This window comes from Microtus ochrogaster, chromosome 4 (genome assembly GCF_000317375.1).
Source record: "Microtus ochrogaster isolate Prairie Vole_2 chromosome 4, MicOch1.0, whole genome shotgun sequence".
NCBI classification, from domain to species: Eukaryota; Metazoa; Chordata; class Mammalia; order Rodentia; family Cricetidae; genus Microtus; species Microtus ochrogaster.
The window spans coordinates 85,572,753-85,599,101 of record NC_022011.1 but is presented as its reverse complement, the minus strand read 5'-3'; the positions used below and the strand labels follow the sequence as shown (position 1 = coordinate 85,599,101).

The 26,349-nt window shown below is 42.8% G+C and overlaps 1 protein-coding gene across 1 annotated transcript in view; it reads left to right on the top strand.

Moving 5' to 3' along the window:
* Nucleotides 1–26,349, top strand: part of Pde11a (phosphodiesterase 11A) — a 273,329-nt gene that overhangs the window by 66,232 nt on the left and 180,748 nt on the right. Inside the window, exon 3 of the mRNA XM_005346609.2 lies at nt 25,707–25,796. Within this exon, the coding sequence (XP_005346666.1) occupies nt 25,707–25,796 (90 nt within the window). The remainder of the gene's footprint in view (nt 1–25,706; nt 25,797–26,349) is intronic.

Sequence of the window (26,349 nt, the reverse complement as noted above, 5' to 3'; positions counted from 1 at the left end):
CCACCACCACCACCACCTGGCTTTATGTTACTTTTTGAGACAGTGTCTCACTAAGCCTAGATTTTGGCTAGACTGACTGACCAGCCAGCTCAGAGTCTCTGCCTATCTTCACCCCCACCCCCTGGCTTTGGGGCTAGAGATACACGTTTATGTGCTAGGCTTTTAATGGATTTTATGGGAGCTCTGGAGGGTGAACTCGGGTCCTCATGCTTGTTCAGTGAGCCCTTTCCCCACCAAGCCACCTTCCTAGGCTCTTGGGAGCTGCTCTGCTCAGACAATTGTCTGTGACTGGGGCAAGTCTCAAGTTCTCTGTCCCATAGGTTGTCCTGACTTTCTCGTGTGGTTTACTGGACGGGAGCCTAGTATGGTCATCAGTCTTGCAGTACGTCTGAGTTTTTTATGAGGTATGCCTAAATACAGTGTTGGCATTTAGAACACAAACATGGAATGTCTTCATAAATTATAAAGAATCAACTTTGCTACTTAGCTGGAATTTCTTTATTCAGTGTGAGCTTCAGAATGGTGCTGTTTGCTTCTTAGTAACTCCGTGACATCAAAGTGGGACTTTTCAAATTGTCATCTGTCCTCTAGGGCAGGCGGGGACAATGACCCCCTCGCTCCTTCAAGTAGAACGTCTGATTTAATTTATCTTTTACATCTGTCCTCTGGTGATGCTCTTATCTTTAAAATAAAGATGAAACGGGTAATAAAAACTCCAAGCAACAGGATACTTCCTTAGGTGATGCAGCGTTCCAAACAATAATGACAGTGTTTGGTTGTCACACCTGCTGGGGCTACCAGGGTGGTAGTGACCCCTTGGTGACAGACATATTGATAAGTCTAGGCTGGGGTTAAAGCTTACAAACATAGGGGGAAAAAGAGGATGGGTAATGGGCATTCCTCAATTACTCGATTAAAAGTATAATATAATCATTCTCCATACCTAAAATTTTGAAGGTATTAAAATTTAAAGAAATAAAATGCATATCTAATTTTCTCACTAATAGTTGATAAACATACAAACTCTGTTCTTTCCTACCTGAAATCCAGTTCTCTACATGACTTGACCTTTAGGGTATCCAGTTCTCATGTCTAATTCCATCCTGTCCCTTTGCATCATATTCTCCCCAAATCTTCTCTGTTTCACAGAGAACTCCACTGTCCCCCAAGTTGTTAAAACGTAATCCTTTTCTCATTGGTTAAATTAATTACATCTATCAGCAAATTGATTTGGGCTTAAAATACAGAGTCAGCAGCCCTTACCGATAGAACTCTGTTTGGCTCATGGTAGAGAGCTCCCTCATGGTCACCAGGGACTGGCTCTGGAGTTCCATAGACAGCAAACCTTCAGGTGCTCAATATCAATGCGCAAAGACATAATATTGGCACATAACCCTCTTCTCTGCTTTCTGTTGCACTCTATAGCTACCGTACTGGTCATGATCCAACCCACTGCCATGTCTAGACCACTGGCACAGTCTCCTATGCAGTCCTACCTATTCAAGAAATCCTCTGTAGCTAGTCTCCATAGGGTAAGCAAAAAATGATTTAAAAAAAATGAAAATCAGATTGTGACACCTTCTCTGTTTCAAACTGTTCCCTGCTTCTCATTGCATTTAAATTCTCCATCCTGGTTTCCAAGGCCCTCCAGGGTGGGGCCTGTCTGGCTTTGGGAGTTCTCTCTCGTTTCTTTCATTGAATGCATACCTTCAGCCACATGGAGATTGCTCTTCCCCAACATGCCAAGCGCACCTCTTTTCTCGGAACTCCTGGTCCTCGGACAAGCTTTTTGTGCAAGGTTAATGGATGGAGAAATGGGTTTCTTTGTGGCATCTTCATTCATGTGAGCCATTATATCTTGTTCTCACTCATTATCCGCCCCCTCCGCAGCCGCATAGGATTCTGCTTGCCACGTGGCACCCCTTCCTCCCACGTGACTCTATTCAGCTCAGCTCCGGTGGCTGCTTAGCTGGAGGCTGTGCCCTTTCCCCAAGGCTTGATTCCCACGGAACTCACCGAAGACCTTACAGCTTCCCTTGCTTTTCACTTTCTTCGTGGCGCAGAAGAAATCGAAGAAGGAGGTTATTCCCAGTCTGAGTTTGGATGATGCCACGAGATCACTTCTGTATCCTCACAAGGCCATACCTACCCCCTCTTGACTTTTCCTTATTTCTATCTGTTGAGATAGATAGTCTAAATTCTATTTCCAAATCCTGAACAAAATATGCTCATTGATAGAGTAAAGGAGAGAGAGATGGAGCCAGCTGATGGAGTTCACGTTGGTCTTGGGATGACTTCATGATGCCCACTTCTAGCCTCCATCAGGCAATTTGCCAAATCCTGTTGTGTCTTTGCAACCAAGGAAGGTTAAAAAGCATGTCATGGTTCATTACATACTGTGGCATAGTTTTAAAATGCATTGGAAAAAACTCAGAGGTGGAGGAAAGAGAGCAATTTATGGGTCACCAATAAATTGTTTTGAAATGGTATTTTGTTTTCTTTTTACATTTTACAAATTTCTAGCTTTGATAATCAACACAAGGGTTGGGAAGGTAGCTCAACAGGTGAACTGCTTGTCTCTCAAGCAGGAGGACCTAAATTCAATCCCTAGAACCTACATTAAAACAGAAGAAAAAGTCAAAGAGAAAAATAAAAGTATATTGCCTTTTTTTTTTTATTTGGGTTTGACTTGGGTAATAAGAAAAATGAATGCTCTTTAAAGAAGAGAAATACTGGAATGATAACCCAAGGTGGGCTGGGGACTCGTGAGCCTTCCCTTTGTGCGGCTTTGCTGGCACCATCTCTTACCTTTAATAGCCTGGAGAGTCGTGTAATTCAATGGACTCTATTTTATTTTCTGGTTCAGAAAAGCTGGTTTCAGGATCACAACTTGGTTTGAGGTCTAATTCTTTTCTAGACAAATGGTTTAAAAATTACATTGCCCACATAATAGAATCCCATTTCTCCGTGAGCAGTGCTACGTATGATTTTTGCCGCATTTGTTTCGCTGTTGTTTATAGGGTCCAACAATTGCCTCCACAAAATTGATACTGTTTGGTTCCAGGAAAAGAAACACTGTTGAATTAAAAAGCCCTAAATGTGGCAGTCAGAGACTAGGGAAAATGAATTAAGTTTGTCTTCCTCCTTGCTCCCTCAATTCGTTGGAAGAAATAGTGTATGCTAGATACAATATTGGGTTTTCAAGCAAGGTAGAAATATTCCTACCTTTGTGTCCTCAAGTACTGGGAAAAGTACTTGGAGAGTCCTCAAGTACTTGGGAAAAAGCTACGGAGAGACATATTATCAAGTACCTAAGAATGCTAAGATAGGATGAGCACGTAGATAGAAATGCAGACGGACTCCCAGGCCCGTTGTGGACCTGCTAAATCAGAACCCACAGGTCAACAAGTGAATCCCAGACACATTGAGTACCCTCTTAGCAGACTTTAGAAATGTCTAGGTTCTAGTAACTATATTGCTTATTGTCTCCTTCCCTTCTCTCTTATCCATGACCAGGAACTTGTGAGTCTACAGAGTAAGAACTCTTAATCTGGGCCTATGACTTCCTAGGTACTTGAAGGTAATTTGTGAATCCATTGGAAATCCACAGAGTTGGGCATGATGATATATACGTCGCATGTCTTAGCCATTCTAGGCTGTGGGTTCATAGATGCCACATTCCATGTGGTCCTGTTATATCAAGGAATTATTATGCCTACCTGAGAAAACTAGGAGGAAAAAGTAATAAATTCTTTTCCTTTTTAGAAATGAAGAGTCAGTTGACCAGTGACTAGATCAGGGGCTGGGGATTTGAGGGAAATGCTTAGTGATCCTCCACAGTGAATTTTGCTCCCCTGGTCCTGGTGTGTTTAGGCCAGAGAAAATCTCCTGTTTTCCATGGGTTTGTGTGTTTTACAATAATTTAAAAAGATAAATGTCTCCACAATGGGAACCTTATACCTTAACTTTATCTTTTTGATGGCTCTGACTCCCTAGGACAGAATTCTTCAGCCCTGGCGGAATCATTCTACCACAGGTGAATTAAATCTGATTCTTGGAACTTGGGAGTAGGGATCTGGCCTACTGGTTTTTGTTTTGATTTCTGATGACTTTTGAGTATAGCCAGGCTGACAACCACTTGTATCAAACAATGTGTTCAATAAATTCCAGAGTGGCCTTCTTGGAGAAAACATGTGTCTTCCATTATCTAGGGGCCAGTTGAGTCCACGTTCTCTGAGCATGCCCTGCCACGCTGCTTTCTTTCGTTGCCAGAGACAGAGGCTGCAGCACAGAGACATTGCTCTAATCCCAGACTGACTCTGAGAACTGTCGAATCTCTCCGCCTCACTCTCTCTGCTCTTTTAATAACCAGTCTACCTCTGAGATGCTTCCCAAGCTTTGTATCATGTGCGACTTTTGAAATAAAAGAAATCAGAAAGGAACTGTCTCTTCGGCTCCTTTTCTGGAGATACTTGATGCAGAAGAGCAATTGTTCTGAAAGTGAAGAAGGTAATTGTAAGTAACTTTTTTTTTTACTCATTAGGAATGCTTGGCAGATACCGTAGTCATAAAACGAACCCTGAGATAGTCTACAAGCCTAAGAACATATGGGAATCTGTAGGATTCGTGATTTCAGTGAGAATGTGCAAGAGCGCTGTAGGTTCGCGATAATTCACTGTCGCCGGTAATGCCTCTCTGCAAATAGAGTGAGAGCCTGGGATGCGGTTCCCATTTAGAAAGCTTCCACACGAGTACATTACAGGCTGATGTCCAATTACGTGTGTGCGTTTCCCCATTTTGGGCTTCAAATGTTCCTGGCGTTATTAGATCGTACAGCCAGTTCTCTGAAAAACTAACCCGAGAGTCTACTTGTGAATTACGCTCCTCTTCAAGAGACTTCTGACACCCCCAGCTCATGGTCTCTCAGTTTGGGCTACTTCCCTGGGAACTGGAGGGACTTGTGCTCAGCCCGTGTTCACCCTGGAAAGGTCTCGGTTCATTGTCATTTCCTTCAAGATGATGAGATCACACTCTTGAGCATGAGAGGTTGGGATGGGGAAAGGAAAGTGGGGGCTGGCATCACAGAATAATTTAAACGTAATGAAGATATATTTGAAACATTAATGAAAATATCAACTTTTAATTTTCCTAGTATTAGTTCTTTAATTTTCTCAGCTTGGAGACAAAACTAATCAAAAGATTATGTTACTTATGTGATAAACCATTCTTCACCTCTTTCTGGCTAAAAGGGTTTTGTTACTCCCAATGGATCTGTATCTCTCTCTCTCTCTCTCTCTCTCTCTCTCTCTCTCTCTCTCTCTCTCTCTGGGTTTCTCTGTTTGTAGCCTCGAACCCACACAGATCTGCCTGCCTCTGCCTCCTGAGTGCTGGGATTTAAGGCGTGAACCTCCACTGACTGACTACAGAGATGGCTCCATAGTTAACGGCTAGGCTCATAATCAAAATATATCTCTCCTTGTAAACAGTTGCTCTCAGGTAATCGTCACAAGGAGAGAGAAAAAACTAGCACATTATGCCTTTATAAAATGTCAGGAAATGCAGCAGTCTAATAAAACTTTATTTATTGTCTTGGTGTTTGTCAAAGCAAAGCATGTGAAACATCTAGATGTATAACAGATGCTGAGCCTAGAAAGGGAGGCCACATAGATGACAATTTGCAGTGGGCTGTCCACCTTGCTGAATGCCTCAGCAAGGACTACTTTGTCTTTTTCAGAAAATGTTAATAGCAATGAAATAATATGTTTAAAAAATGGGCAAAAGCTCCAGCTGATAAATCTACAACACAACACCTGCACCTAAGCCTCTGGGAACAACTCTGGGCGGGAAGATTGCAAGAACCAGAAAGTTGGAGCGAAGTGTGGGCGTGCACCTGGTGGGATCTAACTGGCCTCTTCCTGGTAGGAAGTTTAGGGGAGGACGCTTGTCCTCTTCAAGCTCAGATTCCTAGGCAGTCAAAACCGGCTCATGATAACAGCTAAGTCAGAAGATAGCCGTTAAGGTTAAATGAGAGGTTTCAAAACATCTGGCATTGTATTTGTCTTGGATAAATTCCAGCTAGGAAGGAGGAAGCTCTCAGACCCGGAGTACGGTGGGAGCTGCAGAGACGATCATGAGTTCAGCTTTCTCCCTGACTGGTGTTAATTTTTGCTCCATCAATATCTTGGATGGATTGACTTGCCTGAAATAGGGACACCTAAAACAAATCTTAGGTTTGATTTAACTAAGAAATACATAAACCCGAAAGCAAGCTGCGTTTCCTAGCGTGTTCCTTGTGGAACACCAGGCTGTCTAGAATCCTCCAAATGCAGATTATAAACTCTGCCCTTCTTCGACATTCGCAGCGCAAATTCATCCAAGCAGGCCACATAACTGCTTCCGAAGTGATTCCCAAACTTACTTGATGGAACTCTTGTCCCATGATGGCTGTACTACTACACAGAACATACTTAGGGGTAAACTTCCTTGATAACCATAATTTGCAAAGAGAACTGCTCGCTTTAAAAAATGTGTCTTTAAATGCTGTACCAGCACGTTTGTTTTTCAGCTGAAATTGATAATGGCACTAGCCGTGGGCACAGCGGGCTCATAGGAAGGCTAATGATTACAAAGAGGACTCGTGTTCTTCGTTCAAGCAGCCACTGCAAGCTCACTTTCATTGCTAGACTTTCCTGGGATAAATAAAACAGCATAACGTCCCAGGACCCCATTTTGTCCTGATTATATTTTCGTTTACTTTCCCAACAGAATTCTAGCATAATCAGAGTTGCCATTTGGCCCAGATGTCTCTGAAAAAAAAAACAGACATAGATCAACAACAAATACGTGATTAGACTTAATTCAGATACTTAGTTTCATAAGAAAACACCAAATTTGAGAACATACCCCTTAAAAAGAAAAAGCTAAACCTATTATTGTGTGGCTATGCACACAGGTGGAGGTTGAAGGACAATGTCATGGAGTTTGTTCTCTCCTATCTTTGTGTGGGTTGTTGGGATCACACGCAGGCCAACAGGCTTGCATGGCAAGAGCATCTACCCATTAAGCCACCTTCACAGTCTTACTATACTGCTAATAGAAAATATGGAAAAGTTAATGATACTTTGTTTCATGAATTAAAAATTTTCAAAGATTTGTTTATTTTATGGGTATGAACTTTTGTGTACATATGTCTGTGTACCACCTGCAAGCCCGGTACCCAGGGAAGTCAGAGGAGGGTGTCAGATCCTCTGGAACTGGAGTTACAAATGCTTATGAGACACCATGTGGGTGGTTGGGACTGAACCCCAGTCTTCTGCAAACAGAACAAATGCTCTTACCCATTGAGTCAACTCTCTAACCCTTTTCATAAAACTTTTTAATGGTCAACTTGGGGGAGGACTCAGAATTAAACACAAATATAATAACAAAATTGAGTGTTTTAATAGCAAAAAAAAAAGGTATAACCTTTTTTGTGAAATGTACCTACCATCATAATCTAAGGCTGCCTTCTCTGTCCTCTTACCTGTTCCATTGAAGACTTTGCCTAAAACCTGGTTATGAAATAGATGTGGTGTCACTGGCAGAACATGAAATCAAGAGATTGTGGCTCTGACATTGTCATACAAATACTGAGCTACAGCCATCCAAGCTCAAAATAGAACCACGTGGAAACTATTAACAGCATTGTTCTAGGAGAACAAGGGGGGGGAGAACATTCTTCTGTATGGGCCAAGACTCACAGTGCTGTGCCAGCTTCAGTCTGCTCATGAGATAGACACTTCCGTTCTATTCTTCCTCTGTGTAGTCACCTCGTACACGTTCTAGTGACACCCACCCTCTGGATCTATGGCTCTTTATGGCAATGGGCCAATCTATAGATAGCTGTCTGAGAAGGCTGAGCATCCTGAAGAGTACCAGGAAAATTAAGCAAGATTATATAAAGAGCAAATAAGGCATGTTGGTAGGTAGGTGCATCATGTTCCAACATACTGAATGGAGCAGGTTGATAGATCTGGTTTCTGGGTAGAATATCTGGCCCCTTAGGACTTTTAGTCTTTCTGGAACCTCCCTGAGATGAGGGAAAGGGTCTGAGATCTGTATTATACCACTTTGGCTAATGTTCATTGTCTTAATATCACATGTTAAGGGCCATGATTGTCAGGACCAGGACTCCAGCAAGGTCTTCTTAACCTTAATCTCAAGCTGACTTCACTGGCCTCTGAGAAACCTCCCCCAGCTAGGTCTTCCTCTGTTTCTTCTCCGAGGGATCAAGGGATGTGGCCTCAGGCTGGTAGAGATGAAGTAGGAGCTCCGCTCCACTAGGAACGGTTGGAGAACAGCTGGACTCTTGAGTTCTCCCTGTGTCCTACCTGTGAACAAATTCAACTCTGATGATGCCAGTTTGAAGTGCTTGACCTTACTATTACAAGAACACTCTATAATTTTTACTGTTTCTATTGAAACAGTAAAATTATGATTCACAATGATACTCGTGTAACTGAACCACTGTAAACCTACACAGATTTGTAGCTGTTCACCCCAGTGACTCCCAGCACAGTGACCCCCTGATCTTAGTGACATAAGAATGCAGGGCTGATGTTAACAGTTGGGTTATTGCTAAATGGTTGGCAAGATGTGGGGTCTATATATAATTTAAATAATTAAAAACTACTCGTGAAGTATCATGGTTAGCCAGAAAAATTCTACGCAGAGTGTGTGCTTCTAATGATTAAAAAAGTAAGAAGCAAATAATTATTTATTTAAGAATAAAAAGATTAGAGCTAGGTAAGGAAGATGGGAAGACAGAGAAGTGATACCAAATGTCAGCTCAACAGAGGGCCAAAGATTGATAAATCTATTATCTATTGATAAATCTATTTTATAACTTGTAGACCACAGTTAATAACAATGGATTACCACCTTAAAAGTTACTGAAAGTAGATTTTAAGTTTTCTCCCCCAAAAAGTGATAAATATGAGAGCTATATGCATATTAATATTATAATATGCATATTAATGCCTACATATTCTAAACCAACATACTATACATAATAAATACATATAACTTCCATTTGTTACTAAGAATTGAAACATTGATAACAACATAAAATTAGGGACAAAGGGCTGATGAGAGGGCTCTGTGGATGCAGGAAAGAGGAGAAGGTGCTTGTCACCAAGCCTGATGACCTGAGTTTGATCCTCAGGCTCCATGTAGTGGAAGGAGATCTCTGATTCCCACAAATTGTCCCACTGATTTCCACACATGGGCTGTGCATGTTCCCTAGTTAAAAAAAAAAGTAATTTTAAAATTTAAAGAGAGCCGGGCGGTGGTGGCACATGCCTTTAATCCCAGCACTTGGGAGGCAGAGGCAGGCGGATCTCTGTGAGTTCGAGACCAGCCTGGTCTACAAGAGCTAGTTCCAGGATAGGCTCCAAAACCACAGAGAAACCCTGTCTCGAAAAAACAAAACAAAAAAACAAAATAAAATTTAAAGAGATTACCAGAGACAGATAAAGATTTTATAACATGTAAAAGAATAGATGTTTTTGGTGATGAAAACATGGAGATCAGTGGATTGGCCTGTGAGCGGGCAGGGGACCCAAGGAGAGGTGGTTGTGGCTAGGATGCCTGAGTGTAGCGCTTCCTTAATGCTGAAGTTCTGGGACTTTTCAACTAAAGTTCAGAGAGCAGTTGAGGGACCAGGATTTCTCTGATCTCCCGAAGATCTTGTAGGGATTCTATCAGGTTTGCAGGTTCTCCTTGGGATTCAGATCAGGCTAATCTGAGGGGCCAGAACTTTGGGTTTTGTTGAAAGCTCTCAAAATGACTCTGGCCTTGCCTTAGTTGGTGGCCCCGCCAGACACTTGTCCTTAGCTAAGTCTCCTTCACAGTACCCTGGGAATACTTGTGGGCAGTCACTCGGCCCTTTCTATTATCTTATTTTGCTTGCAAGGAAAGGGGATGGGATGGGAGATTAAGCCTCAGAGTTTGGCAATTATCCAGTTTTCTTCTTTTCAATGATTTTTGCTTCTGCTTTAGACCTGGGCTTGCCCCGAATGAATACTGAGATCCACGCAAAGCTTTACCTGTCTTTGCTTCCATTTAGTGTGTGTGCTACTAGGTATTGGATGTGGCCATTGATTACATTTTGCAGCAGCTAGTACACACTTGCCTGCTTGACTGCGGTCCTCTTCCTTTTCTAAGCCTGTGTGCGTTGCCTACTGTCTGCACTGATGGAACTTGGGAAATGAAATCCGTAGCTTCACAAATATGCCAGGAAAATTATCTTCAAGAACACTAGTCATTTTGTGACTAATAGCACAAATGCAAAATGATTCTGAGAGATAGCTACTGAGTTGTTCATAATTAATTGATCAATTTAAACCTCAAAGAATAAGTTTTTAAATTGAGCAGTGGGAAACCTAATGTATTAACTGCAAAATCATACAGAGACACTGACAAAGCGAGCTGTCTCGGCTTAGTCATCAAACTTGCAAGAAGGGATGCACCCTTGTCGAGGACCGTGCTCTATCTGTTATCACTGGGTTTATCTTAGAGCTCCGGTTTAGTAAGTAAACATCGTGTGCAGGGGTAGGATGGTTGTTCCAACAGCAGTTACCTATTTATAAATCTGAGCATTGCTTTTGGATTCCTGACTGAAAGAAAATGAACATGGAGTTCTCTGTGTTGAGCCTTACCGGAGAGGAGAGGAAGGCTTTGTAATACTTTACAGTATGAAGTCGTTAATGTTAGCACTACATTAGTTAGTACATAGTGATACAATATATTACAATGTAGCAGTAATACAATTGTCACTATTACAAGGTTAGTCATTAATGTTTGTATTTTGTTAATACCAGATGGACTTTGTTGTTACAGAGTTAACTCTTTCTCTTTACACCCACACTTTCCTACAGACACCCCCAGAATAACCTAATGAGACTAAGCAGAAAGAAGCTCAGAAAAGTCAAGCACAGATATGTGCAAAGTCAAGAAAGGCAAGAAACAGCAAGGTTTGAACAGTTCTTAGAATCAGACACATTCTTCACATTAGCCATTATTTCAAGCAGTGTGTAGCCGTCTTCGCTTCTCAGGGGAAAGCACTTATTATGCCCTGACTTACTGGCATCTAATTGGTGTTCCTGGACATTTTTAGTGATGGAGATTTTCAGCCAATCAAAATGTGATCTCTTTAAACCTGGCTGTCAGGTTTCCGAGAGTGCACTCTCCTGTGGGAAGAACAGTGGAGACTCACATTTGGAACAGAGATCCTCTGGAATGATCTTTCTGCTCTTGTGGAGATGGAGGCCAGTCGTGGGCATTCAGTGCAAGGGCAGGAGATGGGAGATGAGAGACCCAGGCTGGAAGGCCTCACAGAGGGGGCTGCCTAGCCTGTGTTTGCGGTCTCTCCCTCTGCAAAGCTCAGGTTTCTCTGCAGGTTTCCCATACATTTGCATTTGACAGTGCTTTCTTTCCTTCTGTCCACACGGATGTGGAGTGACAGAACTATCTCTCCCATGCCTTCATTAAGAGAAGCATAAAAATTAAAGCTGTAACTCAAGATGTATTTCTAGACTATTCCATTGTTTTGACCAGAGTTAATTCTTCAGTTTCAGCGAGAAGGCGGGATCGGATCTGACACAGGATCTGGGGCTAGTGAGCGCTGATTACAGTCTCTGGTTTATTATTAGAATCACAGAAACACGACTTCACATTCTGTCAGGGGCCCGTCATGTCTCTTTGTAAGTATTCTTCAGATGAGATTTTTCTAGAGGCGGTCTCCTCTCTCTCACACTCTCTGAGATCCACTGTAAGAATACATGGAGAAGGCGGTGCTGCGGTGTTGAAATCAGAACTCGGAGACACAGGACACCCCCCCCCCTGCTTTAGCAAAATCAGTGATGTTAGCATTTCTCCCGTGGTGGTGGAGAGAGTAAGGCAAAGACTGGAATACCAAATCGTACTGTCCCATTACTGGAGTTCCAATACAGTCCAGCACAGAACTACGGAGAACATTCTTCTGGGACATTTCTGTGCAGACAGGATGCTGACTGAGAGCAGTTTCACCTCAGAGGATGTGACTAGTAGCTCACCACTCCTCAGGACGATGAGGGTCTTGTTTCTCTATGTGTGGGAGTAGGGGTGGGGATGCAGGTGCATCTGCCTGCATGTGTGTGTGGAAGCAACCTCTTCCTCAATTATTCTCCATTTTAATTCTTGAGGCAGGTATCCGATGCTAGGACTCATTAACTGGCTGGCCAGCAAGATCCAGGGGTCCTTTTATCCCTACCTCCTCAGCCCTAGGATTCTATTTGCACACCGCTGTATCACGAATGCTGGGAATTGAACTCAAGTCCTTAAATACATTACTAAGGGAGCCATCTCTTCGTCCCTGTAGAATTTAAGGGTTGTTTTCAGCACCTTCCCATTCTAACGGATAAGTGCTGGTATTATTGTTAGATATTGGTGTATATGGAGTAGTTTCTATTTTGAATGAAAAGACACAGAGGGTTACATGAAGACAGAGTTTTCTAAAATAGCTGTGGAATAACTAAGACAGAGAAACGATTTCAGATGCTCAGTCTGGCCTATGAAGTCCAGCTATCTGTCACGGCAATGCCTCCTGAAAAGTGCCTGCAACCCCAGCACACAGGAGGCTAAGGAAGTAGGGGACAGAAACTTTGAGGCCAACCCGAACTATAATGGCTTTATAAGCCTGTCTTAAATAACTCAAATGAAGTAAAACAATTAAAAGGAAATGAGTTATCGTCTGAAGTCGTGTTCCCCTCGGTAGATGTCAGAGCTAGGTATGTGAGGGCTGGCAGAAGGCATGGCGCAGTTCGTGTCAGGCCAGATTGTGAAGAGCCAAGAGGGCCTGACCTGCAGGCACTAGGGAGAACATGGTCAGGTCTGTGGAGTGAGGGGTGGGAGAAACTGTGGGGAGGGGGGGGGGTCAAGGGAGGAGGCTCTGGAGACCAGTGAGGAGATTTTCCTGGAGCTACAACTGGTAGTTAATTAGATCTTATAGAATGAGAATCTTAAATTGCCAGGGTATTCATGTCTACATAGTAGGTAGAAATTTTATTACACGGGCTAAAATAGGTGAGTATTGAGACTGGAATGGGAAAAAAAAATCCACAAAAAAACAAACCCCAAGAAACTACAAAAGAAAACAAAATCTAAGTGAAAGAAAGAAGTAAAATTCATATATAAAACCTAAATGAATATAAACAAGATATTTCCTACTACCTTACTAGATTTCTATAATTAATAAAACCAACAAAAGTAATAGAAAATATTAATTTTCTTTTACTTTTGGAACATTTCTAAGAATTAATCTTAGCCTTAAAATGGCCAAATCCCAAGCTAGCTAGAAGGTGCCCGAACTCCTGTCTATGGGCTCCTTGCCTCATCGCCCAGCATTCCTGGCCCTCAGTAACTCCAGCTGCCTCTTGCTTCCTTGACTACCACTCAACCATAATGTGAGTGGAGATACTGAACTACACAACAGTGAGACCAGAACCCACTATTGGCGAAGTTGTAAATTCATTCTGCTAGATGTTGAGTTTGTTCTCAGTAAGAAGATAGACAAGAAAATCAAAACCTATCATTTTTCTATGAAATTTTCTTACAATATCATAAAATCAGGAAGGACAGACGCGTGCATTTTTTTCAACTTTTAAAATTTCTTTAGTAGAAGCACAGATGGTAAATCAAGGATTTCCTCCCCCACCCCATGCCCAGAAAGTGGAAAAACAAAACACACATGTGAAGTTAACCCAAAGCATTTTAGAAGCCGACATCAGAATTGAGTCTAACGTGATTTGCACGTGTAGCGCTTGCAATAACAGATGCTGTCAATTCGGGCTGCTACACTGATGGGCAGTTAGTGGTCTCCTTTGCTGCTTTGTTATCCTTTCTCGAAGCAAAGAGAAACAAATGGTACAAACTAAAACCTGGTCCCTTGCCCATCTCAGTCTACGTCTGCACCCTAAGCTTCCGGGATCTATGTGTGACGGGAAGCTGTCAGCACACCCTTCCCGCTAATGGGCCCCTCCCAAGAGACCATCCACCACCAGATAGCGTGTGGAGAAACAAAATCCTGGAGGGGTGTGTGTGTGTGACTGCCCAGTAACTCAAGGATTATTTCTTAAGAAACATCACGTCAGGGATTACGTCCTGTTTGAGAAGAATAGAAAAACAAATAAAATATTGAGTCTGGCATCAAGGAGTCTGCTCTCCACACAGATGGATTTTGTAGACTCCTTGAGCCACAGCCTTGGCTAACTCTCACAGTGGGCAGAGAAGCCCTGGGGCAGGCGTGCAAGTGTTATAAGAAACCGTCTATTTTTGAAGAACACTACAGACAACATTGCTTTTAGCTCAGGAAAACCTCTACTGGGAAGTCAGCATTTCTATAGTGTTGGCTTGGGTCAGAATCTGATTTGATCATGGACATAGATTCTATGATATTAAATGTAAGTTCTAAGTATAGTTTAAAGAAATAGATCATTATATTGACCACGGTGCGTGAGGACAAGAATTTAAAGTGTGGGCCCCATTCTGAACTTTTGTCTCACAGGACCTAAAGTAATGTATGAAGGAAAAAAATATACAGATATTTCTCTAGGCAAGCAAAAGTTGCCTCTACTACTAAATAATAAATTACACTTTAGACTCAAGCGATGCCTGTGTTTCTTTCCTAGTCAATGGTGGATTCTTGTAGGACATTCTACTAGTTTCTAGAAGGTGCCATTTGACATGAAGCCCTTTCTGTGTTTAATGTAGATAGCATAAGCAACAACTGTGTGCTAGGGTTGTTCTGGGTGGATAGAAGCATCTTCTTGCCCTTAAGATCCTAGGAAAAAAATTTGGGAAAAGATGTCGGATTTTAAGGAAATTTCAAAGAAGCAAAGTGACGCTGGAAATTGTGTGCACGGAATGAGGGCGGTGGAGATTGTTAAACAGTGCAGGATCTGCGGATACTTTCGTTTGGGAAACTCAGCATCTTGGTTTTCCTCTGGAGAACTCTATTCTCAGCCAATCCAAGTATTCATTGTGTCTATCCCAAATTCAGTGATGGACCCATGACTCTGTCCCGGCCAACCAGAGAACAGATTTTTAATTGCCCATTTATCCCAGTTTGAGCCTATGGAAGTAAAGCTCAGTCTTTTTTTTTTTTTTCTTTTTTTTTTCTTTTTTTTTTTTCAAGGAGTTCTTTCCACACTTATAAAATTGTATTTTGAGTAAAGTTCTCTATAGCCTCAGAGGTGCCTGAGAGTAAAGCCCACACGGAGGGCAGCTGGATAATAGGCAGATGAGAACTGAGAATGTTCAAGCTCCCCTCCAGGACTGGCTGAAGTGTTCTCATACATTCCCTTCCTTTGCTTAGGACACGACCACTTGAGACCATGTTCATGTGTACACGGAGTCTTGAAGACACAATGTAGCAACACACAGGAGTGCCCTCCTTGGGCCAAAAGGCAGAAGGACACAGAGATGAACAAGCTGTTGTTTCTGCCCGTGGATGCTGGGGACTGAATCCAGGTTCTCTGGAAGAGCAAGAAGCGTTCTCAACCTCTGAGCCACTCTCCAGCCCCAGAGTTACTTTTCTGAGTATCTATAGAAAAATACTTTTAAAAAATCATGGTCGCATGCAAAAATAAAACAAACATGATGCCAAATATTTAGAAAACTTAGGGGCTGGAAAGAGGACTCAGTGCTTATAAGATATTATTGCTCTTACATAGGGAGAGTTAAGTTCCCAGTACCCGCACAGCATCTGACAATCACCTGTAACTTTAGTCTCCGGGGATCGAACACCTTCTGATCCATGGGGGCTCCTGCACACATGTGATGTACATCAACCTATGCAGTCACACACATTCCTGCATACACACACATAAATAAAAAACACATCTTTAAAAAAAGATTTAGGAAAATTCATACAAATATTTTTGCTGGATATCAGAGGATTTTAGTTTAAAAGTATATTATTTCTTGCTGTCTAGTGCAGCTTCCTGCATTTGCAACTGTGCTTGGAAAGTGTGTTTGTGCATGTGTGTGTGTGTGTGTGGGGGGGGGGTTTCGTGACTTTTATAGCTAGAATCTAAAAATACCTGGACCAAACTGTACCTCAGACCAATTTGTTAAAGGAGCTGTAAGTTATGAAAATAGATGGATGAAATATATAGGTGAAACTGCTTATAAAAATAACCTTGACAGAGCTGCACAGGTAGCTTGTCTTTATGAGGACTTCTTTAGGCAGGGGGAGGGGGCTAAGAACCCCAAACCAACACCTTTACTCATCTTAGACAAAGCAAGTGCAGTTGTCAGACCTTTGGGGCAGCATTCGCAGATGGCAACAGATGACTCTCCCGTAAGCCTTCGTGATTTTGAAACCTGGAAAGTTGTTATTCATCTGGGAGCACCATGAAGATCTGCTAAGCATGAGCAAGGGATGAAGGGCCAGTTAAAAATAAAAGAAAGAGGTGATAATATCAGGTTAAAAATTAGATAGACAGCCAAGGATGTAGCGTGTGTGATCTCGGTGGTAATCAAGCAAATGTAAGCTAAGGCGAAATGAATATTGATTGTAGTTGTCAGATGAGACTTTCTTAAAAATGAGACTCACGGTTGAAAGAGTGGGGGTAAATGAGTATTCTAATTACTGTTCGTGGGAGTGCAAATGGGTAGATTCTTTTTCTGGAAGACCATTTAGCTCCAGATATTAAGATATTTTTAGACAGGGGGCTGGAGAGATGATTCAGTAGTTAAGAGCCCTAGAGGCTCTTGAGGAGGACCTGAGTTTGATTCCCAGTAATCACAGGGCAGCTCCCCACCATCTGTAACTCCAGTTCCAAGGAATCTGATGCCCCCTTCTGGCCATTGCAGGCACTAGACACACATGTGGCGCACAGCTGTACATACAGGCAAAATACTCAAATAATAAAATGAAACAAAAATTAAAAAATAATAATAACTAAAGTGTTTTTAGATGTACATATTTCTTTATCCTTAAACTGTCTACCGTGGGACTATGCTCAACATAATAGCTGTCCAGATGTCCAAAGCTGTTTGTAAGAAAGTCCACAAGAACTGGTTTGTGATAGAAAAATATCAAAGTCTCTCCACCCCTGAGATAGTCTGCAGAGACCGAGGTGAAGGAAGCAGGCTTCTTTGAAGTGATGTTTGAATTTCCAAGATTAGCGGGAATCAGTTATGGTCTGATTCCACTCATCTTTATAAAACTGCCCAAATGAGATGCTATATGCTTGATAGTTTATTTAAAAAACCAAGCTGCACTCAAATGCAGGACAGGAAATGAAAACATCTGTATTGGTTTATTTTTTAGAAAGCTCTAAACTCCTATTTTCTTTGATTAACTTTCAATATTCCATTTTTTTTTACGTGTATGGGTATTTTGTCTGCATGTTGGTCTGCATACCACATGCATGTAGTCCCTGAAGGGACCAGAAGAAGGTATCAGATCCCCTGGAAATAGACATCCAGATAGTTGTGAGTTGCCGTGTAGGTTCTGGGAACTGAACCCAGGTCCTCTAGAAGAGCAGCCAGTGCCCCTAACCAATGAGCCATCTCCCCAGCCCCTCAGCATTCCAGTCTTAAAAACTGGAACATGTTCTATTTCATGAAAGTAATGTAAATGTTGCATTTCCCATATGCTATTATTTTTTTAAAAAAAAAAACATACTAGGTTTGAAGAGTCTGTTTAATATACGAAAACTCTCTTAAAACATCCCCACTTCTGAAAGATTGGGTTGGGACTCCTTGAAACTTTGACACAGTTTCCAAGCTGTTTTGCCCCTCAAGAATGAGGTCCATCAATGTGTAGCCCTGGAACCCCAGGAAATCCCCAGCGTGTACCTCCACCACTCTCTGATGATAGATAATTGGACCCAACCAAATCAGGATGCTCAGTAGCCTCCTCCTGTGCTTTGCTAATCTGAAAGGCCTGGCTGCTCCTGTCTCTCCCTGGCACACCGATGGAAGGCTCTGTGCTCAGATTGCATGCCTATTCATGATATCTTCATGAGCTTCCGGGGCGGATGTGACTTTTTACAGTGTTTAATGACTTTCAGCTTCTCTCCCTCTCCGAGTGGGATGCAGTAAAGATTAATCAGCCGGTGTCCACAAAGTGCTGTCAAGCGGGAAAGTGCCACACAAGGGTGTACAGACTCATTAGCGTCCCCATCATTAAAGCTCGTTGGACCTTTTGGCATTCAGAAACCGGACGATGAAGGCCAAATCGAGATTCTCTTTTTGTTAATAAGGAAAAGGAGGGACTTCAAGAAGAGCAGATTAAAGTACAGCGTTGCTGTTGAGTTTGGGCTTTCTGCTTTTGTTTGTTCTGTTTGTCTTGCTTTGGGATTGAAATGATAGTTTCTTCTGCTGTTACCACATTGTTTCGGTGTTTCCCTTATTCTCTCTTTTCAAAAATTATGCTATGCTTGTATCATTTATTGAGAAACCCTCCAAAGCTGGCTGGGAACCCAGATGTTCGAGTGCTGACTTACCATCAGGAAGTCCAAGATTTGATCCCAGTATAGCAGAAAACCAGGTCAAATGGGAAGATGTGTATGTAACAGGGCTTTTCTTTTGGGCCAGCAACCAGCTCCCAAATCATGACAGGGAGACTTATTAGTTATAAATGTTTGACCTTTTCTTAGCTCTTACTTTAATCTGTTTCTCATTGTCTATGTTTGCTGCCAGGCTTTTTACATATCTACATACTTACCTTTCTTCCTCCCTCCCTTGCTCTTTCTTTCTTTCTTTCTTTCTTTCTTTCTTTCTTTCTTTCTTTCTTTCTTTCTTTCTTCATTTCCATCCTACTTTCACTGCTTCTCTGTCTGTCTGTCTGTCTGACTGACTGGTGGCTCCCTGGTTTCTGGCCCTGGCTGTGTCCTTCTATTTCTCCCTTGTTCTCTTCTTCTCTCTTAAACCTAGATTTCTTCTCCGACTTTTTCTTTATACCCACCAGCCCTGCCTATCCCTCTCCTGCCAAGCTATTGGCTGTTCGGCTTTTTTATTAGACCAATCAGGTGCCTTAGGCAGGCAAAGTGAAACAAACGCAACACATCTTTACACAAACAAATGCAGCATAAACAAATGTAACACATCTTTGCGAAGTTTAAATAATATTCCACAGCAAGGATGTGAAGATTAATTAACATGCTTGTAATTCTAGCACCCAGGAGGTGGAGAAACGAGAAACAGGGGTTCAAGGGTACCCTCAGCTATACAGTGAGTTCCAGGCTAACATGAGCTATGCATCTCTGTCTCAAAAACAAACGCAGAAACAGAAATCCAGAGTCATCGCTCATGCTGGGTATCCATAGTGCAGCTGGAGTCCTGGATTGCCATACCAATGCTTGCCACCGTGTAGAATATTCCCAGTGCTAATGAAGAACCCAAGCAGACTCACAAAAGTGTAATATTGTCACCATCCACAGTACTTATTGGCCAATGTACAGATGTTCCCACAATGCCTATTTTGGTTATGTCTTGATAGTTATTATAACTTGAAAATATCCTAAATCACAAATGCTTTTAATACACCTGTCTTCTCAGACATCTTCTTAGCAGCATAGTATATTATAGAAGGTTGACTGTTAACCCCTTCATTCCTGGGGATGACTGGAAGCTGCTGCTCTTTGTTATAGCCCAGCATCACAGAGAGTATTGTATAAAATATAGCTGGCCTGAGAGAGACTCAAAAGTCCAGGTAGCTTTAATTAATGTGTGTAGTTTAAATTTTGAAATTATTTGTTTTAGATATATATATATATATACACACATATACATATACATACATACATACATACATACATATATATTTCTCTGTCTGTGCTATGTGTGTGGGGTTCATACAGCAGTGTTTATGTGGAGAAAGGACAAATCAGTCCCCTCCTTTCATCTTTACATGGACCCATGTAAATTACATGGACTGAACTCAGGTCAACAGGATTTCCAGGCAAGTGGTTTTACCCACCAAGCCATCTTGCTAGGCCCTAGTATGTATTTCACCTACATCAGTATGAAACTGAAAATTATCACAAGCTGTAGACTGTAAATTGTCAATTCGTTGTTTTACATGATTCAATTACACCTTTGATTGAACCTCAAAAACTACAAATGGCTACCAATTGCGTAACTGTGTAAGAGAAACGATAGACAAAGGCAAAATATCTTCAGAGAATTAGAATGACAGCTGGTATTTTTCTTATTAGTGTCAAGAGGACTCGATAAGGTAAAATACCTTCTAAATAGTAAGAGAAAGTAATGATAAACATAATTGTATACCTGTCTAAGGTATTTGTACAAAGAGAATCAAAACATTTACTACCAAAGTTAGAGGCTATTCTTATAGATTTTCTTCAAGAAAGATAAAAACATAAAGACAAGGGGCTGAGAGATGGCTCAGGGGATAAAACACTTGCCATAAACATGTGAGAGCCAGAGTTCGGATCTCTAGAACCCAAGTGTCAGGGAAATGTGGCAACCTGCAATCCCAGACTTCAGAGACAAAAAGAAGAGATCCCTGAGGAGGCTGGCTAGCTAGACCCGGTGAGCTCTGGGTCCAGTTGAGAAACTGCTCCGATGAAAAAGGATCAAAGCAATTGAGGAAGACTCCTGGCATGAGCTCAGGCCTCCACAAACATGCATGCCCAGATACATATAATCATGAGTACATACAGAAAGTACAGTGAGGAAGGATGTTGGTTTTGCCACTAGCTTTTGTTTGGCTGTTTAAACGGGAGCATTGACTTGATAAATTAGAGTCAACAAAAGAAGGCAGCCAGGGATCTTTTGACATTCAAAATGTTGTGATAAATGTTTCATAACTGGCTTATATTAGCAGGATGTTGTCATTGACCTCTGCCGAATCTGAGTTATACTGACATATTGGGGGGGGGGTATAATTATCTAAACACATCCCATGAAAGTGATGTGTGTTAGGTGTTTCAGATGGGGAATCATGGAGCGGCTATTCCTGGGGTTGTGATAATGTCATTCATCTGCCAGAACTAGATTGGGAGGGACTTTCTAAAACACGGTGGCATGGATTGAAGAACTCATCCTGCCAAAGTGATCTAAGTTTTTTATGGAAAGTAGAGTACACAACACACACATACACACAAACACACACACACACACCTTACAGTAAACGGAAGAATTCCTTGAAAATTTAATATTTTTGGTTGATTAGGCTTAACAGCAACAGAAGTAAACGGAGAGATTGGCCACTAATTGGCCATGTGCCCTTGGGTGGTCCTCAAGCTTTCTAGCACTGGGAGAAGAGACAAAGTAGTCTTGTTCCCAGTGTCCGACCCACTTTCTACACCACAGGCTCCTCACCCACCGGCTCTGTTTTGACAGGCTCCCGACTTACAACCAGTGCTGTGCCCCTGCAACATTGTGCCTCCCCGTTAGGGCTTCACCAGCGGCCCCCTCTTTGCTTTCCCAGTTCCTCTTCCTCTATCCAGAGAAGTGTGAGCTAACCTTTAAACCATCACCTGAGGTTGACCCTGGGCCTGCTGGTCAGCTCTTACAAAGCTGGATTCTTTATCTTCATAGGATTCCATCCTGGCCTCTTTAGCCTGTCTTATGCTGATCGGTGTGATTTATTCCTTGGTTGGGATTGGCTTTAATCTATCAGCTCAGCAGATCACCTGAGGGCTGGTTATCACTAGAATTCGCTTACTTCTCCTCTACCAGAACCTCCTGCGCTTCTGCAGCCCCTCTTGACACTTAAACATCCAATCCCCTTCTGCTCTCGTCACCTGTCAGTCATACTGCAGTTAACCAGGCCATGCGCTGGAGATGGGAAAGATGCATATTTCTTTGAGAGGCAAGACCCTGTAGAAGAGAAGAGGGCAGATTTCCCAGGGTCAAGGTGACTGAATTAAAAATGAAATTTAGCCCCACCCTCTACCGTCTGGGCGACCTTGGTGATCATTAAAAAGTCTGACTCTAGTCCACCTGCAAGTTAGCAAGTCAGTGGGCCACAGTCTCATGGGTCCTGCAAGGTGTGCAAGACTCCTGGATCAGTGGCAGAGAATCATTTATTACTCACAGGAAGAGGAAGAAGCCGAGCTCCAGCGTTTGTGCTGGTCCCTCACGCTATAACTGCACTGGGGACATATCGCATTGCAGGAGGCTCCCCAAATTGACCTCTGTCCAGGGGGAGAAATCATCTTTATTATATTGGACAGCAAATAATTCTGCTTTTTATTAGGGAGGAGACAGTGTCTGTACCTTCGAAGGGCTTTCATTGCCAAAGCATCCTTGACCGAGCGGTGCCTCTGGAAAATGTGCTGACGGGAGAGGGGGTGGGGGAGGGAGGAGGAGAGACCTGGGAAGAATTATCTCCCAATAGCCTGCTGGGAGCTCCCAAACCTCAGCTCTTTTTAAAAAGTGCCACTGTTGAGTGCATCCTTGCGAAGGTCAAAGAGGTGCTGTTCTTAGAGAAGCTTGCAAACCGTGCCTGCCACCCTGCATCATGCCCCCTTCCCTGATGAAAGGGCTGCATCTCTGTCAGGTTCCACTACCAATGACATTTCCTGAGTAAGGTACAAGCGTGTTCATTGAATTCTGTGTCACTTCCAGCAAGCATAACATTACGGCTCACTGATATTTCTAATCATTTGAGCCGCAAAACACTAAAAGCTACCATAAACTTGGTGTCTTACAGATAAGGAAGTAGATTTACAGCACTTAAGTGGCTTGTTAAATTTCATACAGAAAATCCACAAAAAGGATAAAAACACCGTGACTTAAAACTCAGATTCTCTTAGGAGCTGGAGAGATGGCTCAGCAGTGCAGAGCAATGGATGCTCTTCCGGGGGGCCCGGGGTTCAATTTCCAGCACCTATATGATGACTCACAACCACCTGTAACTACAGGGATCTGACACCTTTCTTCTGACCTCCCTGGGCACGTGATATATCAACATACCGATAGGCAAACACTCATACATGTAAAATATAGTTAATGTAAAAATTTTAAATTCCAGATGTTTTAATTACACATAAAGCCTGGTAGAAAAAGTTCAATAATTGATATCACAAACCAAGTGAAGAAAGGCTTTAGAGAATAGTTCATAAATTCATCAGACTGCTTCTGCTTCCTGTTTGCTAGACTTACACACCAAACATAATCAAAATAAGTGATGGAGAATTGGATACATAATTGTTGAGGTCAGGTTGTGACTTATACATCACACCATACTTCATAAGACTGGCTTTTTAGTTTGTCTATATTGTACAAAACAGTGTCTTGCCCTGAGAGACTCCATTTTATAAGCAGTCTTTGACACCATCTTGAAGATGAAGGATGCCCCTGCACTTGGTTGGAGATATGAATGGGTATCTGCCTGATACCACCCATGAATCAGAGACTGTCACGTGACTTATTTCTGGAGTTAAAGAGAGCTACCCTATAAGCTCATTGTGGTGAATTGAGAATGTGGGAATCCATGTTATATTAAAATTGTATCAGCAAAACCAAGCCCAAGAACTCAGCAGGTATAGCAGACCAAGGAAGGAGTGTACCTCCCTCACCTGGACCCCTTAAAGAGGTAGACCCCATCACTGCAAGGGTAAGCGCCCCCAGTCCCCTATCATCTGGGTACAACTCCCAGCTGTCACCAGAGCTTCAGCTTAACTCAGTCACACTGTCAACAAAGCCCCCTCAAACTGGGGTCTGCCTGACCTCTTGATCAGCTTCCTAGCCTGGCCACACGTCAGTCTGCCTGACCTTGTCCTGCCCATCATTTCCGGTCATTTCAACAGCCCAGCTTAATTCTGACTCTGCCGCAGCAGCTACAGCAGCTTCTGGCTTCTTCCGCAGAGTTCCTTATCCACACAAAGATTCTTAGATCATTATCAGTTTCCCAGTTTTGGCTTCTGGGAGAGGGGGGTTCTTTAAAGCACCTCAAAACCCCTGCCTTTTGAATCTTTTGTAGTCATCCTATAACATATACACACACACACATGCAATCTGTAATATATGGTCTGAAAGTTCATATTAGTAATTAAGATTGGAATAAAAAGCCTGTGCTCGCCCTATCCAGGCTCATCAAGGGAAGTTGGACGCTCTGCAGGTGCAGTCACTGGAACAACTTGCCTGTAAATTCTGGCTCGTGAAAAGCACAAACGTGTTGACCTATGCTTCTGACCCAGTGCGCTCACAACAGTGACCCCTAGATCCTCCTCTCTGTCATCATAATGGCCACCACCTCCATAGCAGGAAGAACAAACAAACAGACAAAATATGCCCGCCCCCAACAGGAAATTACAAGGAAACCTGCCCAGTGTAGAGCTGATGTTGAATGTGGTCCCATTCTGGCGGAAGGCAGGGAGTGCTGGAGAGCTCAGGAAGCTTTGTGTGGACCAGGAAGTTTACAGGCAAACCTATTAAAGCATGAGGAGGAAGAGCAAGAAATGAGAAAGAGGAGAAGCAGAAATATCATTTGTTCTGGGATACAACTCGAAGGCTCGCTGATGGAATTTATCCCGAGAGATTAGAAAAATAAGCGTGTTGGGTTTTGAGCTTCTTGGTTCCCCTTCTATTATTTCTCTTGCTTCTTTAAGAATGAGGTTATAGCTTTAACAATGCCATAGAGCTCCGAAATTCCTCCAGGTCAGAAGTCTGTAGCTAGGTGAAAGAAGCAAGGTAATAAATGATAAAGAATGGGATTTGTGCTTTATCCTTTATCTTCCCCAAATCGCTCTTTGTTCCAGGCACCTGGGTGGCCCACAGGTGCCTCTCGTGAGCTCCTGTGGGCATGGTCTCCACAGTGAGCGATGCACTGCCCCTACTGGTCACTGCCAGAACTGCTCTGCCTGCCTCTGTGCCTCTTCACAGGGCACAGTGATGGGGGTGGTGTACAGAAAAAAAAGATTGATACAAACCATGCCATCTCCTCTTTGCTTTAGACAAACCCCAGGAAGAAAGTCACCTATTCCTCTTATGCTGTGGAAAGCACAGAGGTTTTTGCTGGAACATCCATCTATCTGCCTGGAATCAGATGTTCTAGAGATAGGCATGTCCCTCCTGTCGAGAAAGACTTTCTCTAGGTCAGGTATTTCTGGGTATTCCAGTTCTTCCCAAAGGAGGTGTTTTCTCTCGGGGGCTCCGAGCGTTTCCTCAGGCAGATGCTGCAGAGCCACGCCGGTTTGTGTTCTTTCCCAGTCATATCTACCTGGTAGTGGATCCAAGCAGAGATAGCTTACACATGAGTACTAGGCCTTTAGCCCCTAAACTCCTACTAGGCCCATCCTAATAGGCATGATTAAGTCTGGTAGCTGGCAGGCCTTGCCGAGATTCCTTTTGTAGATGTATCAGTACACGGGGATTCGCTCATGTCCCGCCTTCCTCTAAGTATGAATGTGAATACAAGTTTTAAATTCCAGGGGCATATTCCAGTTATTTTCTTGTTTTTCAAAGGTGGAACACAAGATATATCAGACCTTGAAGGCAGAAGTCACAAAATAATCCCACACTAGTTCAGAATTATGAATAATAAAGGGTTAACTCTGAAAAATGTGCCCCTGAAGCAGAGAGGGTGGCCCTAACAACCCCATGCCGGTTCATTTGACTGAAAGGAAATTGCTGCAGGGGCAGGAGCTGTGGGCGTTGGGTTGGGGTGGACGCTCTAACGTTCTTAATGCTTTCTGTGCCCCCAGGTAATGCAGATGTACCTTCCCTTCTGTGGAATCGCCATATCTAATGCTCAGCTCTTTGCTGCCTCGAGGAAAGAATACGAAAGAAGCAGGGTGAGTAAGGAGCCCTGGCTGACCACGCTCAAGCTCACTGTCTTCGCAGCCTCTGTGAGTCACCCCATCTTTCAAAAGCAGCAGATGGTCACCCTATAGTCCAGGAACCATTCTCGTTGGTACAATCCCGCAATGCCAGGGCCGAAGGCCTCTTTATACAGTATGCAAGTTGGAGATAAAAGTAAACGCAATTTCTCTGTTATCGCTGTTTCTGGACAATAGAGCTGGTTTCTTTTAAAAAGGAAATTGGTCTCACATCTGTCCTATGGGGTGGCAGGCAGCACAGCCTTGGAGCTTGGAGCTTCTAAATGGCAGCCTTTGCCATTTTACACACTAGTTCCTTGAAGGAGCATGGTGTGCTCCAAGCTCCTTGTTTGAACTTGTTTGAAAGGTTTTTCTGGATGAGTAGCACAAGGTGTGCAGGACAACCACACAAGCGCCGTGTTCACACAAGCACTGTGTTCACACAAGTGTCATGTTCACACAACCACCATGTTCACACAAGTGTCACGTTCTCACAAGCACCATGTTCACACAAGCGCCGTGTTCACAC